Source organism: Hippocampus zosterae, chromosome 14 (genome assembly GCF_025434085.1).
Source record: "Hippocampus zosterae strain Florida chromosome 14, ASM2543408v3, whole genome shotgun sequence".
In the NCBI taxonomy this organism is placed as follows: domain Eukaryota; kingdom Metazoa; phylum Chordata; class Actinopteri; order Syngnathiformes; family Syngnathidae; genus Hippocampus; species Hippocampus zosterae.
This window is the reverse complement of record NC_067464.1, coordinates 298,656-313,492: the sequence shown is the minus strand read 5'-3', so window position 1 is coordinate 313,492 and position 14,837 is coordinate 298,656. Positions and strand designations below refer to the sequence as shown.

The 14,837-nt window shown below is 56.5% G+C and overlaps 3 protein-coding genes across 4 annotated transcripts in view; 2 read left to right on the top strand and 1 right to left on the bottom strand.

The window, feature by feature from the left end:
* Window positions 1-445: 445 nt before the first annotated feature.
* g2e3 (G2/M-phase specific E3 ubiquitin protein ligase) lies at window positions 446-4,633 on the bottom strand. Of its 2 annotated transcripts, none has more exons than XM_052085451.1 (10): window positions 3,713-4,633; window positions 3,193-3,311; window positions 2,806-2,903; window positions 2,577-2,678; window positions 2,375-2,499; window positions 2,146-2,314; window positions 1,942-2,048; window positions 1,293-1,409; window positions 1,079-1,209; window positions 446-930 (listed from the first exon to the last, which is right to left on the bottom strand). In XM_052085451.1, the coding sequence occupies exons 2-10, from the start codon at window positions 3,251-3,253 to the stop codon at window positions 791-793; spliced, it is 1,050 nt and encodes a 349-aa protein (XP_051941411.1). In that variant the 5' UTR covers window positions 3,254-3,311; window positions 3,713-4,633; the 3' UTR covers window positions 446-790. The 2 variants fall into 2 exon arrangements, with proteins under 2 accessions (XP_051941411.1, XP_051941412.1); XM_052085452.1 differs by having other exon boundaries at window positions 4,322-4,633.
* A 542-nt stretch (window positions 4,634-5,175) lies between these two features.
* ehd4 (EH-domain containing 4) lies at window positions 5,176-12,287 on the top strand. The gene is made up of 8 exons (XM_052085337.1): window positions 5,176-5,609; window positions 7,152-7,328; window positions 7,733-7,830; window positions 8,995-9,161; window positions 9,226-9,359; window positions 9,428-9,539; window positions 10,169-10,333; window positions 10,436-12,287. The coding sequence occupies exons 1-8, from the start codon at window positions 5,380-5,382 to the stop codon at window positions 10,988-10,990; spliced, it is 1,638 nt and encodes a 545-aa protein (XP_051941297.1). The 5' UTR covers window positions 5,176-5,379; the 3' UTR covers window positions 10,991-12,287.
* A 1,140-nt stretch (window positions 12,288-13,427) lies between these two features.
* foxg1a (forkhead box G1a) overlaps window positions 13,428-14,837 on the top strand; it is a 3,201-nt gene continuing 1,791 nt past the window's right edge. Inside the window, exon 1 of the mRNA XM_052085616.1 lies at window positions 13,428-14,837. This exon is cut by the window's right edge and continues 1,791 nt beyond it. Coding sequence (XP_051941576.1) covers window positions 14,110-14,837 — 728 coding nt within the window. The 5' untranslated portion in view covers window positions 13,428-14,109.

Sequence of the window (14,837 nt, the reverse complement as noted above, 5' to 3'; positions counted from 1 at the left end):
GAGTGTGTCAAATTTTGTTGATTATATATATATTGTTATGTAGTTAGAGCCTCTTTGAGGTGAAATCATGGCTATATTCCTACGGAGGCTGCCATGTTTCGCCGCCATCTTTCTGCTACGTGTTACGTCATGCCACGCGCTTCCTCCGTCACTTGAGAAGTCGTTTGGGATGACATTTCGCTTACAACTCTGTTGAAGAAGTCGCTGGTAAGGCTCTCTCTTCGAGGTACCGTACTGCTTAGGAGGTGAAGGCCTTGCATTCTATCAGTTCACCGGTAGATGGCACTCGATTCTCCATTTTGCTCATTATGAATGAATGAAAGTCTTCCTCAAAAACAAATTGATAACTTTGAAAATGCAAGTTTAAAAAAAAAACGAAATTGAGCTTGATAGTGAAAAATGGAGCACCCCCGCTCAAAGTGCCCCTTTCAACACAACTAGCATTCAGGATTTACTTGAAAAGAACTTCAAGCACACAGCTCCAAAGTGGAAAGTCAAACACGCCAACACAACAAGACATCGAGAAACCAAGAGACAATTACAAATTGTACCCTGATAGATGACGTAGAAAAAAAGAAATGGAAAAAACAGCTTATCCCGAGAAAAAATGTTACAGTAACAGAGGAAATGATGAGAAGAGTCCAAAAAGGTTTGATTTACAAAAACAAAGATGTCACTCATCACACTGAAAAGTGATCATCTTCAATGAATAAAGTTAAAGTTGGGGCTTTATGACAAAGTCACAATTTGAACAAGTGAAGAATGTCATTGATTCTCTTCATGCTCCATCTTAAGAACGTTTAACATAAAACGGGGGGGTCGCGCCGTCCCCCGGGAGCTCCTCAGGAGAGACGCGCGACGGGCGAGGGCGGCGACGTTTGGAGGCGGCGGTCCTCCTCGGGGCCGCCTGAGGAGACGCCACCAGGGAGGCTGTTTGGACACAAACGCGGCTTCAGCGATACGGCGGGGTCAAAGGGGCGCCGCGTCCGTTCCGACGGGCTCGGATGTCAACGTGAAAGGGGCTCATGCCGGCGAGCGTGCCGGCGCAAAAGGGACGACGTGTCGGCTGTTTTGTCACCGTTTACGTCGGTGGACACATTGTGGGCACATTCGGGGCAGGCCCAGTCGGCGGCGTTCAGCGCGAGTCCCGAGCACTTCCTGTGCGTCCCCCTGGACCCGCAGAGCAGGCACCGCAGCACGGCAAACCACCTGGGCGTCACCGCGGCAACGGGGGGAGATCAGGTCGGTGGGCTTGGAGGCCGGCGACGAGCGGGAGCCGGCGCTCAACTCACCCGCTTTTGGCGGCGTGCCCGCGGCCGTTGGCGCAGACGCAGGCGTGGGCGTCGCAGTGCACGTAGACCTCCAGCAGGTCGGCGTAGGCGTCGGCCTCCAACTCCCACGAGGCGTCTCTGCACGACAACAAGAGCGCCGGCCGCCGCCTTAGTGCCTCGGCGTCCCTCTCGTTTGGCCTTTGCGTTCTTTGCGCCGCTTTTGGCCTTTTTCTTTTCGGGTCCCGTCGTGTTACGCATTGTCGTCCCGTTTGGTGCGTTTTTTGCCTTTGATTGTTGTCGTGTTACCTTGTACGATGTCGTTTGGTGCTATTTTGCCTCCTTGTTAGCCACGGAACAAAAAATATTCAACGTTGGAACTCTAAATGTTATTCCATTTTATCCACGGTACAGGATAAAATGTTTGCCTGAGCATGCAGTACCGGGATTATCCAGTAGGGGCGTGGGGAACATCCTCACAGAGGAGGCGGATGACGAGCTTTTTTGTTTTGTAGCTGACCTCCAAAATTGGAGCGGGACGGGGGGTCGGAACCGTTTTTTTTCTCTTTTTACTCTTGTTCGGGACTAGGACGGGAGTGAAAATCCACTCCTCTGTCTGTCGTGTCGCGTTGCGTCATCGGGCGTTTCCTTTTGTTTGTGTGGCGTCGTGTACCTCTCGGGGATGCAGATCCCCATGCGCAGCATCTCCTGCTGATATTGGTCCTTGTTGTTACACAACGTGCATCTGAAGAAGAAGAGGCCGGCGCTGTGCGCTTGCCGCTGACGCAAGCCCGCGCACACGCACACACACACACACACGCGCAGAGAGCGTGAGACGGGTGCGACGGGGTCTCGCTATGCGCGTCTGCGGCGTTACCTGCACGCAATCCCTGTGGAACCAGCTGCCGTGGCAGGACGGACACTTGAGGACGCCGTAGGACAGGTCGCCGTCGATGGCGTCCAAGCACACCGAGCACGACTGCGGCAGGCTCAGGTTGGAGGTCACGGCCGCAGACTGAAAGGGGCTGTGGTCGGGGCAGTAAGACCTGCGCACAGCAAATGTCACCAGCGCGCCACCACCACGACGGCGACGGCGACAAACTCACGGGAAGTTTTGGGTGAACTGCGAAACGAAGCCGCTCTTGCGTCCGCAAGGGAAGTGAACCGTCTTCCGGCAACTTTTCACGTAGCAGCCCACGCAGGCGCCCTTCTTCTTACACGCGCAGCACGTCTGGAGGACGCAGCAGCGACCGGCGGCGGTGAGTCGGCGTGAAAGGCGCCGGCGCCGCGCCGCCAAAGCGAACCTACCAGTCGCGCCGAGCGGCGAATCTCCCGCTTGATGTCGTCCACCAGGAAGCCGAACACGCCTTCGCCGTCTTTGCCTCGCTGGTACACGCCGCACGACGTCAGCTGCAAGGAGAGCGGCGCCATCAGGTCAAAAGCCTCGGCGGACGGCCGGCGAGGACGGCCTTCGTCCGTCGACGGGCGGACGCGGCGTCCCGTCAAAGTCGAGCGGGAAGGCAAACTTGAAGCTGACCAAGCAGAAGTAGTGCACGCAGAGGTTGTCGTCCCGCAGAGTGATTTTGTCCCCAAGCAAGGCCGGGTCGTCCTCGCAGCTTCGGCACAGAACGCAACCTTGGGGGAGGGGCATCAAGTCGAAAGGAAAATCAAGAAGCCAATCCAAAATCGAATTTACAAAGTAAAAGAGGGAACAAACTCGGTCAGTCGGACAGTCAAAAAGGAAATATCAATGAAAAAGTCCGAGAGAGAATCACATGACATACAAAAAAGAAAATCTGCACCATTGTTTCGCGTCGTTATTGTTTTTTTTCCTTTTTTTTTGCCTCTGAAACTCGACTGGGCTGTCGTTCTCGCCACCGTGGTCGTTGGCAACGGACGCTTTCTTGGCTCTCGCCATACTCACGTTGGCCCACCATTTGATTGCCGGTGACGGCTTCTTGCGAGCGCCTGGCTTTCTTCTTCATGCTGCTCTACTCTGGGGTCGGAGGTCGCACATGGGTTGGGAAAAACACAAGTCTGACGCTGGAGAGCACAAACAACAAAAATGCATTCAGATATTTAGTGGGAAAGGATGCGGCGAAAGAGACGACTCCTTCAAATAAAGTGGAAAGCACCAACACAAGTCAACGCATGAAGCTAAACGAACATGGAATTATATTCATTTGCCAAAAAAAAAAAAAACCACGAAATGCACAATTGGAGACTAAAATGCGACTTGGGAGCAGAACATGCGAAATGCTTCATTTTGTTAAGAAATATAAATCAGGATGTATTGTATTGAAAATGAAAGCCGCGTTCAACAGCGTCCGTTCACCGCATCCATGAGCGACCATCGTTCCTTTGAACGCAACTTTTACGTGCAAAAGTTGTCTTCGCCGAAGCCGAGACAAAAACATCCGTGGAATAACCGCGAGTGGACTTACTTCGAGGCTCAGGGCGGAATTTGGAAGTTTGCGGTCATTTTTGGGGTCGTTTTATTGTCTTTACGGGTCTTCCGTTTTTTTTCTCGGTTCGGACGGCCAACTCGTTTAAAAAATCGCTCTTTCAAATTAAGAGACATCACTTCCGCTTCCGCTGCTTCGCTCGGAGGACGGCAGTTTCTATTCTTTCGCTTGCGCCACCTGTTGAGTAAGCGCGGTGCGTTGCTGTCGAATAGATGTATTTCGAATACTTGAGAAATCATCTTCTCTTTATGCCGCCGCCAACCGATGTGAACGCCGCATTTTGTCGTTCGCGTTCCAAGTGATTTATTGTGAAATAAAAAAGAGGAAATACATTTCAGCTTCCTGTCTGAGGAAAATAACCCATAACAAATAGTTAGACACTTTCTAATACGTAATTTGGCAACATGTGCAGTACAGAAAAAAAACATACTTTCGAAGGATAAATAATTTATCCGGAACTAAATGACCAGAGAACGACTACTTGTGGCGTTGTAGTGAAAGCTCTCAAGATGACGCCGTTACGACTCAAAATTCTCCCGTCTCCGAAGGAAAAAGAAGAGTCCCTTTTTTTTAATAGAAAGGACAAACCCCAAAGCAACGTCGGCGCTCGTCTGCGAGGCGCTTGAGCACGTCGAGACATCTCCACGCTGAATCTTTGCCATTTTGGGCCGCCGTTTCCGGAATCGATTGATTCGAATCTCAGCACCGCCGGCGCCATTTTCGCTAGTACGCATGACGTCATGCGCATGGTTGCGTAATCGTGAGCGTAGCGTACGTCGAAGAATACGAAATTCACACTAACCAACTGTATTTCGCAACTTTTTACATCGAAAACAAGGAATACTGCCGTTGCCACATTATTGGGAGGTGTTTCTATTTGGAGTCCTAAAAAGTATATTTCTTTTTTTGTAAGCCAATCCCAACATAGCGCACCTACTCAACAAAAAGAAATCTGAAATTGAAGACGCTGTAAAAGAAGAAAATAAAAGACGTTGATTTGTCTCACAATGGAGAAATTGACAATTTACAGCAGCAGAAATACGAGAAGTAGAAGAAAAAACAAAACAAGTCTTTGCGTGCTATTTAAAATGGGGGGAGTGGGGGTGAGTCCAGGTTTTCACGTGTTTATTCATCAACAGCCTGACAGCAGCCGCCAACAACTGAACACAACCGTTTTTCAGATCTTCTTTTAAAGTGCGCGACTGATGAATTCGCACGCACTGACGAGCGCCCGACGTCGACCCCCCCTCCACTGAAAGGGGCAACGATTCCGAACGTCGTCCAAAGTGCCACGTGATGCATTCCCTCCGTGACGCCACCTCTCATCGCACATGCAATGTTTTCGTTTGAGGGGGGGCGGGGGGCAAGTGAGCGTCACGGAACGCATCCAAGGTCCACACCTCTGTTTTTGCTGGAGACGGGAGGGGAGGGGCCGCCGCTCCGCCCCTCCCGCACGCAGGTCGGCGGGTGGGCAGAGCGCCGGTTCGCACAGAGGCGGCACTGTTGGCACGCCCGCGGCTCCGCGCGTCCAAAGGTGGCCCAGTCAGTCGTCCTCCGAGGCGGCAGCGGAAAGCTCCACAAGAGGAGGGAACTCGTAGCCCCCAGTCGCGCCACAGCTTCTCCTTTTTTTTTTTTTTTTTTTTGTGATGTTCAGTTGGGTGAAGCAGGAGCAGGGCGGCCGCAACAAGGAGGGCGAGATGTACCAAACGGTGACCGAGGGGCTGCAGAGCCTCTACAGCAAGAAGCTGCTGCCGCTCGAGGAGACGTACCTCTTCCACGACTTCCACTCGCCCGCCCTGGAGCCGGCCGACTTCCAGAGCAAGCCCATGGTGCTGCTGGTGGGCCAGTACTCCACCGGCAAGACCACCTTCATCAGGTGGGGCCGCCCCGTCGGCGCGCTCGCTCGCTCGCTCGCTCGGGGAGCCCAATCGTCGTCGTCGTCGCCGCGAACGGAGCGCCGATCAACAGGCCCAAACGCTCGCCTCGCATGCCTTCAAAAGAAAAAGAAAAAGAAAAAAAAAGCCCCCCCACCCTCGTTTGCTTTGAGCGAATCTCCGAAGTTCACTCGGACGGCGCGCGGCCTTCGGCGGAGCACTTCCGCAAGTCGGCGCTCGACAACTCGGAAGCGATGTCGCAGCGAGCGAACGGGGAGGTGCCGGCGTGTCTTGCTAACTCGCGCCCGTCGTCTTCCGAGTCGACGTTCGAACATATCGACGACGCGACGCCGAGGGGCTCGCTCGATCGGATGCTTTTGCCGTCGCGCTTTCGTGTTTGTGGGCTGGAGTCACGTGACCGCGGCGGCGCCTCGTCAAAGGCCATCTCGCGCTCGCAGCTGTCCAAACACGTTTTGGCTTTTTTTTTTTTTAACCAACTTTTCACATATTGCTCTCACTTTGGACCTCGATGACCTCCGAGCGCCCCCCCCCCCCGCCACTTAAGGATGTTGACGCCTCCATAGTCTGCGCTGGCTTCATGTCATGCGTGCACCCAACACAAACACGCGCGCACAGTTTGTGACAAAGGCCGCTCAACTGGATTTACTTTGGGGGGGGGGGGATTAATAACAAAAATAAGTCATCCAGGGCGGCCCGATAGTCCAGTGGTTAGCACGTCGGCTTCACAGCGCAGAGGTACCGGGTTCGATTCCTCCCTGTGTGGAGTTTGCATGTTCTCCCCGGGCCTGCGTGGGTTTTCTCCGGGTGCTCCAGTTTCCTCCCACATTCCAAAAACATGCGTGGCAGGCTGATTGGACGCTCTAAATTGTCCCTCGGTGTGAGTGTGAGCGTGGATGGTTGTTCGTCTATGTGTGCCCTGCGATTGGCTGGCAACCGATTCAGGGTGTGCCCCGCCTACTGCCCGGAGACGGCTGGGATGGGCTCCAGCACCCCCCGCGACCCTAGTGAGGATCAAGCGGAACGGAAGATGAATGAATGAATGAATGAATAAGTCATCCAGTGGTTAGCACGTCGGCTTCACAGCGCAGAGGTACCGGGTTCGATTCCTCCCTGTGTGGAGTTTGCATGTTCTCCTGCATGGGTTTTCTCCGGGTGCTCCGGTTTCCTCCCACATTCCAAAAACCGGTCCCTGGCCGGTGAGGCACTGACATCAGAGTCAGGTGGAGAAATCCACGCCGAGTGTGATGTTGGTCATCGTCCCGGCATTCAAAACTCACCCGGCGAGAAAGACTCGCTTATTTGACCTTTGCACCCTGAACGCTACTCATGGAATTGAGGCTAGCAATAGCCCGAGCGCCAGACAAAACAAATAGCGACCCTGGACTGGATGGGGGGGGGGGGGGGCACGAACACTCGGTTGAGATGTCTCAGCGCGTGGAAATGCTACTCGCTCTTGGCAGCAGATAAAGAAGACGTGAGTCTCGAGCGAACGTCCGACTGACGCAAGCTTTCGGCGGCGGCAGGTACCTTCTGGAGCAGGACTTCCCGGGCATGCGCATCGGACCCGAGCCCACCACGGACGGCTTCATCGCGGTGATGTACGGCGACAACGAGGGGGTGGTCCCCGGCAACGCGCTGGTGGTGGACCCCAACAAGCCCTTCAGGAAGCTCAACGCCTTTGGAAACTCCTTCCTCAACAGGTAAACGCCACACTAAAGTGCAATACCAAAATTCACTCTGGGGGGGGGGGCAGGTTTAAAAGCTTTGAAAGCAAGTTCAATGTTGGCATTTGTTTTCTTGAAGATTTTGACATCCATATTTGACTGTTTACTCCAAATGAAAATTCCTCCCCCCCCCCCACAACCCCCGCCCCTCCTCAATGAGCTATTGTAGGTATTGTTTCCAGGGGGAAGTGATTGTGCGTCACACGCGGCAGCAAAGCCATCTTGTTTTTTCCCGCCTGTCAGCCCGCCGCGGGATTTATGGTCAACACTAGGGGGGGGGGGGCATTGCAAAATGAAACGTGTGCTCAAAAAGCCGACGCCGTGGTGAAAAAAAAAGCGACAGTCCGAGACTGGTGTCCTGTCTCTGCTTGTGCCTTCAGGTTCATTTGCTCTCAGATGCCCAATCAGGTTCTTCAGAGCATCAGCATCATCGACACGCCGGGCATCCTGTCCGGGGAGAAGCAGCGCATCAGCAGAGGTGCGTGCACTCGCCCCCCCCCCCTGTCACACGCGCCGACCGACGCTCATAACTCAAGTCCGTGCCTCCACCCAACTGCGGCGGGAACATTGCAGCGGATTCTTTTCGGCCGGCTTGTCGTTCCGCCCGCGGCCTGTTGGCGGCGCGTGAGTCACTCACCCCCTCCCCTTTGAACAGCCCGGCGGGCCAAAGAGGCAGGCCCCTTTCGTGCCGTTTCCGTGACACGCTCAAGGACGTTTTGGGGCGGGTCCCTTCAACAAATAGCGGCGAGTTGGACGGCCGCGGCTGATGGCGTCGGGGCCTCCGATCCCCATTTCGTCCCTTCGCTAGCTTTCGTTCAAAATTGAAGCGGCGGCTGAAAAGGGGTCCAAGCGCGCTGCTCTCTGGCCTGGATGACCACCAGGGAGAGGCCTCCGCAGGGTGGGTGGGTGGGGGGGGGCTTTCCGCCACATGGAAACATTTTGAGCCTGTGACGAATCCCAAAAAGTCCCAAAGTGGACTCACGTGACCCGAGCCGAGCCGTCAGTCCGTCACGAGAGCGATGACCTCACAAGTCAAAAGCGATCCCTGACATTTGACGTCTCTGGCTCGTTTTTATTTTTTCTTTCCTTTTGAATCAACACGCAGTCGAGCGTCGCCGCGTGATTTGCTTTCGCAACCCTGGAAAGAGGAAGCAAGATTGTTGGAGCCGCAGCATTTCCTGTCAAAGGGGAAATGGAACCTGCCAAGTCACCAGACGGTCACGTCCTGTCATAGGCGAACACACACACACGCGCACTTTGCAGCCGCAGAAGGAAAGCGACACCGGGGGGGGGGGGGGGGGGCCTCGTCTTTGTCGCGTGGCCTTGATTTATTGATGACGATACACTTGAGCAAAGCCTGACATGCTCAACTGCGGGAACGCGACACCCCGAACGTGCAACGTCGGCGCCCGCGGGAACCGCCTGAGGGAGGGGGGGGGGACATGACGAGGGTTGTTGAAGAGGTCTGATAGGGGGGACAAAGTTGCAGAGGGAGGTGTTGGGGCCACGGGCCTTCGGGGGACCCGGAACGCAACCCTCACGATAAAACGAGGGTCGGCCGTCCTCGGCTTTTGGGTGGCCGTCTGCGGCGCCGACGTTTGGGCGCCGACGTCTCCAAACGCTGTGCGTGCTTTGCGCGCAGGTTACGACTTTGCCGAGGTTCTGCGCTGGTTCGGCGAGCGGGTGGACAGGATCATCCTGCTCTTCGACGCCCACAAGCTGGACATCTCAGACGAGTTCTCCGAGGCCATCCGAGCCCTCAAAGGACAAGACGACAAGATCAGGGTGGTCCTCAACAAGGCCGACCAGGTGAGTCCCCCCCCCCCCCCCCGCTCTCTCCCACCCTCCCTCACCGGGCGGCGTCCTTTGGCAGGTGGACACGCAGCAGCTGATGCGCGTGTACGGCGCCCTCATGTGGTCGCTGGGCAAAGTGATCAACACCCCGGAGGTGGTGCGGGTCTACCTGGGTTCCTTTTGGGCCAAGCCCCTCCAGAACACGGAGAACAGGTCGGTCCCCGTCCCGTCCGCCGCGACCGTCGCGGCGCCGCTTGACGCCGTCTCCGTCTCGCCCTCAGACGTCTCTTTGAGGCCGAGTCCCAGGACCTCTTCAAAGACATCCAGAGTCTCCCGAGGAACGCGGCGCTGCGCAAACTCAACGATCTCATCAAGAGGGCTCGGCTGGCCAAGGTGAGACGGCGAGCGGCCACAATGAGGCGCTCTCGTGCCGCCGCACGCGGGCTGTCCAGTCCCAGCAATACAACCTTCGGATAGGACGACGAGGCACTCTAAAATGGCCGCACGTCAGCTAACAAATCAGACTTTGTTCAGGAAAACAAAAAACAAAAACAACCTTATACCTTCCTGCGCTACTTTTGCACACTCGGGCGGAGGGGCACTCTGAAGCGGCCGCACCGGCGGACGATCTGAAATTTTTTGGGGGGGGGGCGTGTCCAAGTATGCAGAAAAGTGAAGCGCGTAACACGATCGTGGCTCCAGTTGACTTTGACACAGTTGTCAGTCCGTTTCGTGTATTTGGAAATAAGTTGGCGGGGTCTTGAAGTCTGAGTGGTGCCCCCCCCCCCACCTGTGGAATGTGCGCTACGCCATCAGCGGGTTCCTGCCCTCTGCGTCTTCGGCCGCCGGCCTTTTCTATTTGCGGCGCCGCTTGCGGGACGCGCTTCCTTCCTCGCTGGCGAGAAGCCATCGGGGGGGGGGGGCCGCAGCCGCCTCCGCTCCGTCTGGGGCCGGCGCCGGCCCGTCGCCGCCTCCTCCTCCCGGTCGCGGACGACCTCTGACCGAGCGCCGTCTTCCCGCAGGTGCACGCGTACATCATCAGCTACCTGAAGAAGGAGATGCCGTCGCTGTTCGGGCGCGAGAAGAAGAAGGAGGAGCTGATCCTCAGGCTGCCGGAGATCTACGCCATCCTGCAGCGGGAGCACCACATCAGCCCCGGAGACTTTCCCGACGTCGCCAAAATGCAGGTGAGCGCGTCGGCCCGGGGGCCGTCTCTTCACTTCCCACGTTCCCGACTGGGCCCCCGGGCCGGCGCTTTGACACCGGCGCTCCGCGCGTCTCTGCGGCAGGACATGCTGCAGCACTACGACTTTGGCAAGTTCCCGTCGCTGAAGATGAAGCTGATCGAGTCGGTGGACAAGATGCTGGCGTCCAAGATCGCCGGGCTGATGACGATGATCCGCGAGGAGGAGTCCAAGGCGCCGCCGGCCGCCGTGTCGGGCGGCGCCTTCGAGGGCTCCCAGGACGGCCCCTTCGGCCGCGGCTACGGCGAGGGCGTGGGGGCCGGCGCCGAGTCCGGCGACGAGTGGATCGTCAGCCGCGACAAGCACCGCTACGACGAGATCTTCTACACGCTGATGCCCGTCAACGGCAAGATCAGCGGCGTCAACGCCAAGAAGGAGATGATGAACTCGCGGCTGCCCAACAGCGTGCTGGGAAAGATCTGGAAGCTGGCCGACTGCGACCGGGACGGCAGCCTGGACGACCAGGAGTTTGCGCTGGCCCAGCACCTCATCAAGGTCAAGCTGGAGGGCTACGAGCTGCCGGCCGAGCTGCCCCCCCACCTGCTGCCGCCCGCCCACCGCAAGGACCCCGACCACCAGTACCGCCACGCCGACGACTAGGACGGCGGGGACTGTCCCGGGGGCTTTTCTTTGCCCGCGGCCTGAATGTTTGACACTGCCTTCGAGATTCATTCCACCGGTGGGGGGGGGCAGAGCTGGACATGCCTGTGCTCTTTCGGAGCTTGGCCATTGCTCACATTCAGCCCCCCACTTCGTGCCCTGCTTTAAAAAAAACAACCAAACGTGACTTGCTTTCTGTCTTTTTTTTTCCCGCCGCTTTCGTACGCTAACCCGCTAGCCTCGCGCGAGCGCTCGCTTCCGCACAACGATTCCAATAGCAAACGCGGAAGCCGACCATGTCGTCAATTCCTTCCCAAACGACGACTCAAAAGTCCGGAGGACACTTTCGAGCGTACGCCCGCGTGCCGACGGAAGAGCGGCGGGAAGCGAGGGCGACCTCCGCGCGCCTCGGCTCCACTTCCCGTCGGCCACTTGGGGAATTCATCTCGACAGGAAACGTCAAAACATGCCAAACTCGCGCTTGACGTGCTAAAGTGCGGCCGTCGGCTTCCCGGCTAGCCTCGGCTAATATTAGCCTCAACGCCGTTCACGCGCGGATGCGACTCCGCTGAAGTGGCCGCTTCCCGGAGAACAATGCCGTCGCCGTCAACTTCCTGAAACGCAAGCTGACTTCCTGTCCTGACTTCCCTGCCCGATCGCATCCGACACGCGTGCGCGCGCACGCGTCCATCCATTTTTCTCGTCCGTGCCGGAGCCGATCAATCGCTGTCTGCCTCACGTGTTTGATGACGTCATACCACCTTTTTCCCCATCACTTATCGTGCCGTTCACCTTGGGGATGTAGTTCGCCTTTTGGCCACGAGATGTCAGTGTCTTCCTTTGTAAAAGCTCCCGAATCACCATTAAAAAAACGCACACACACTCGCATTGAGATATTTAAAAGCCATTTTAGACGAAAGTAAAGAGTACATTCCGACCACTGGGAGGAATTTATAGATATATATATAGAGAGAAGAGAAATAGATTTTTTTATGACAGAAACATGATTATTTAAACTTGAGATGATCACGGTGGTGACAATCTTGATTAAAAAAGTCCCGTGTGCGTGTGCGCTTACGTTTGTCAACATAATGTGGAGGGAGGAATAGTTGACCTTCATGTTTGGATTTTAAAATGGCGATGAGCAGACATTGTGAAGTTGCGCTTTAGGCCGCTGGGGAGCGCTGTTGTCTCACTGCAGAGGACACCCCGGTTGGGAAAAAAAAAAAAAGCAAAACGGGAAGGAACCGCCGCAGCAGACTTCACACCGAGACTTGCTTTCAAAACGTCACGTTCGCACACCGGTGACCCGCTCGAAGAAATCGGAAAAAGCTCCGAAAATCGACTTCACGCGGTTCATATTTCGGAATGAAACGTGAGCACATCCACCCCGCGTGCCGGCGGAGCTCAGAATCTCACCTGGCCCAAATCTCAGGTGCTCAGAATGTGCAAGCGCTTACCTTCGGCTCGGCAAATCGTCAGGGACGACCGGCGTGGAGCCGCGCCACCCGCCAAATTCCCCTACGCCGACACGAGCAAAACACAAAGCGTGAGCACAACAGTGAACCCAACCGCGAGTCGGCAAAATAGAAAGTCCCAACGCGAAGACGTGAAGACACGAAGGCTTACCGTGAAGATCCAATTTGGACTCGGTGTGAAGACCGCACGCGGAAACGAAGCTTTCGTTTCCATCCATCGAGACTTCACGTGCCGCCTTCATTCGAGTTCATACCGAGGCTTGACAGCAAATCAAGACTTGGCCTTTGGACGTAAGACTTGCGAAGACTTTAGCAGAAAGAACGAATACAAAGAGCGAGTCTGGAGACTTGACCCAAAGACTGGATGAGGTCCTTCACTGAAGCACGACGCGGGTCTTTTGGGAAGCCTTGTTAAGTTGCTTCAAACACTTGACGGCGTTGCCTGATTGACAGCCGGCTCCTCACTTAATGAGGAACATCCTGCTGCGGTTCAAAGGTCATCTTCAGGAAACGTTCACCTTTGTCGTCATCAAGTCATCGGCGGTGTGCCCCCCCCCCCCCAAAGAGACAAAACTGTGTCTGTTTTCGCGGCTCTCCGCGGGGGGAGGCGTATTCCGAGTCGGCGGGGCAACGCTGACGGGGGAACCGGAACAGGAAGCTGACAAACAGGAAGCCGGAAGTGGTCATCGCAATCCAACAAATATTCAAATTGCAGTTGACGTTCCGACAGTTGTATGTGTCCTCCAACTTTTGGAAATTTGAATCACTACTTTCCATTCAGAGTAAAAAGTCATTTTTTTAAATGTGTGTGGGGGGGGGGCTCGGATTTGTATCAATGCATTTCAGAATGGATACATTTTTTCGTTTTCCATAATTAGTTGAAGCATCACTTCCCTTTTTTTCCCGCCCCCCCTATCTGAGTACTCCCAACGCGACAAGTTTTGCCGCCCTCATCCGAGAGCGATGCAACAACTGGCGCCCTTCAAAAGTTGCAGAGAAGGATGTGCCTTTGCGCATGCGCGCCAAGCCGACGTCTGCATGTGTTGCGGAACCAGTGCATTTGTTTCCCCCACTGTAAGAAATGCCAAAGTAAAGCGGGTCGCCGCGGTTACGTCACGGCCCCCTCGGCGTTGCCCCCCCAGGCCCATTTCTTCCGGGTGAACGAGACGCGTCGCGAACGGCAGCGAAAGCCTGGCAAACACTTGGCCCCGTCGCGCTCGCGCTGGGCGGCAACTTCTTTTGAAGCGCGCGTGCGCGTGCGCGACAGCTTGCCGGCGCCAGGCGATTGGCTGCGCCGCCGGAGTTCACGCGGCGCCGATTGGCCGACCGGCGCGAAGGGCCGACCAATGTGTTGCGCCGCAGCGGCTCGCTAATTAATCGCCGCTATCTGTCTCCCGTCGTTGTGTGCGCGGGCGCGCGCGCGCGCCTACGTCCCGTGCGCGTACGGACGACTGTATGCGAGCGTGCGCGTTTGAGTGTGTGTTTGCCTTTTTTCTCCCCAAAGCGAACATGAAATAGTTTGTTGGGCTACACTTCCCCTCTCCTCCAGCCGTCCCCCCCCCCACACCTCTCCCTTGCCTCCTTCCTCCCTTTCCCGTCCTGTCGATCGGCGCGGCGGCACACTTCCGACGCCGTTCGGTGATGTTGGACATGGGCGAGCGCAAAGAGCTCAAAATGATCCCCAAGTCGTCGTTCACCATCCACAGCCTGGTGCCGGAGGCCGTGCAGAGCGACAACCACGGCCACGGCCAGCACCACCTGCACGGCAGCGGCAGCGGCGGGGGCAGCGGCGGCAACAACAACATCAACAACAGCCACCAGCACCACCACCACCACCACCATCACGTGCAGAACCACCACCATCACCATCTCCACCACCAGCAACACCAGAACGACGAGCTCAAGCCCTCCGCCGCCGCCGCCGTCGTCGTCGCCCAGCAGGACGCCAGCAAGGCGGAAGGCAAGAGCGATCCGCCGGGGCCCGAATGCTCAGGCGGCGGCCACGAAGCCCCCGAGGCGGCGGAGAAGCCCGAAGACAAGAAGGAGGGCAAAGACGCGGCGGCGGCTGGCGGCGGCGGCGGCGGCGGCGACGCTTGCGGCGGGAAGGACGGCGAGAAGAAGGGCGGCAAGTTCGAGAAGCCTCCGTTCTCGTACAACGCGCTCATCATGATGGCCATCCGCCAGAGCCCCGAGAAGCGCCTGACGCTCAACGGCATCTACGAATTCATCATGAAGAACTTCCCCTACTACCGCGAGAACAAGCAGGGCTGGCAGAACTCCATCCGCCACAACCTGTCGCTGAACAAGTGCTTCGTCAAGGTGCCGCGCCACTACGACGACCCGGGCAAGGGCAACTACTGGATGCTGGA

Coding starts and splice junctions, on each gene's coding strand:
- g2e3 (XM_052085451.1), bottom strand. CDS start 3,253: ATGAAGAAGAAAGCCAGGCGCTCGCAAGAAGCCGTCACCGGCAATCAA. Junction 2,679..2,805: donor GCGTGCACTACTTCTGCTTG/GTCAGCTTCAAG, acceptor CTCTCCTTGCAG/CTGACGTCGTGCGGCGTGTA. Junction 1,210..1,292: donor GGGCACGCCGCCAAAAGCGG/GTGAGTTGAGCG, acceptor GGTGACGCCCAG/GTGGTTTGCCGTGCTGCGGT.
- ehd4 (XM_052085337.1), top strand. CDS start 5,380: ATGTTCAGTTGGGTGAAGCAGGAGCAGGGCGGCCGCAACAAGGAGGGC. Junction 9,360..9,427: donor CTCCAGAACACGGAGAACAG/GTCGGTCCCCGT, acceptor TCTCGCCCTCAG/ACGTCTCTTTGAGGCCGAGT. Junction 9,540..10,168: donor AGAGGGCTCGGCTGGCCAAG/GTGAGACGGCGA, acceptor GTCTTCCCGCAG/GTGCACGCGTACATCATCAG.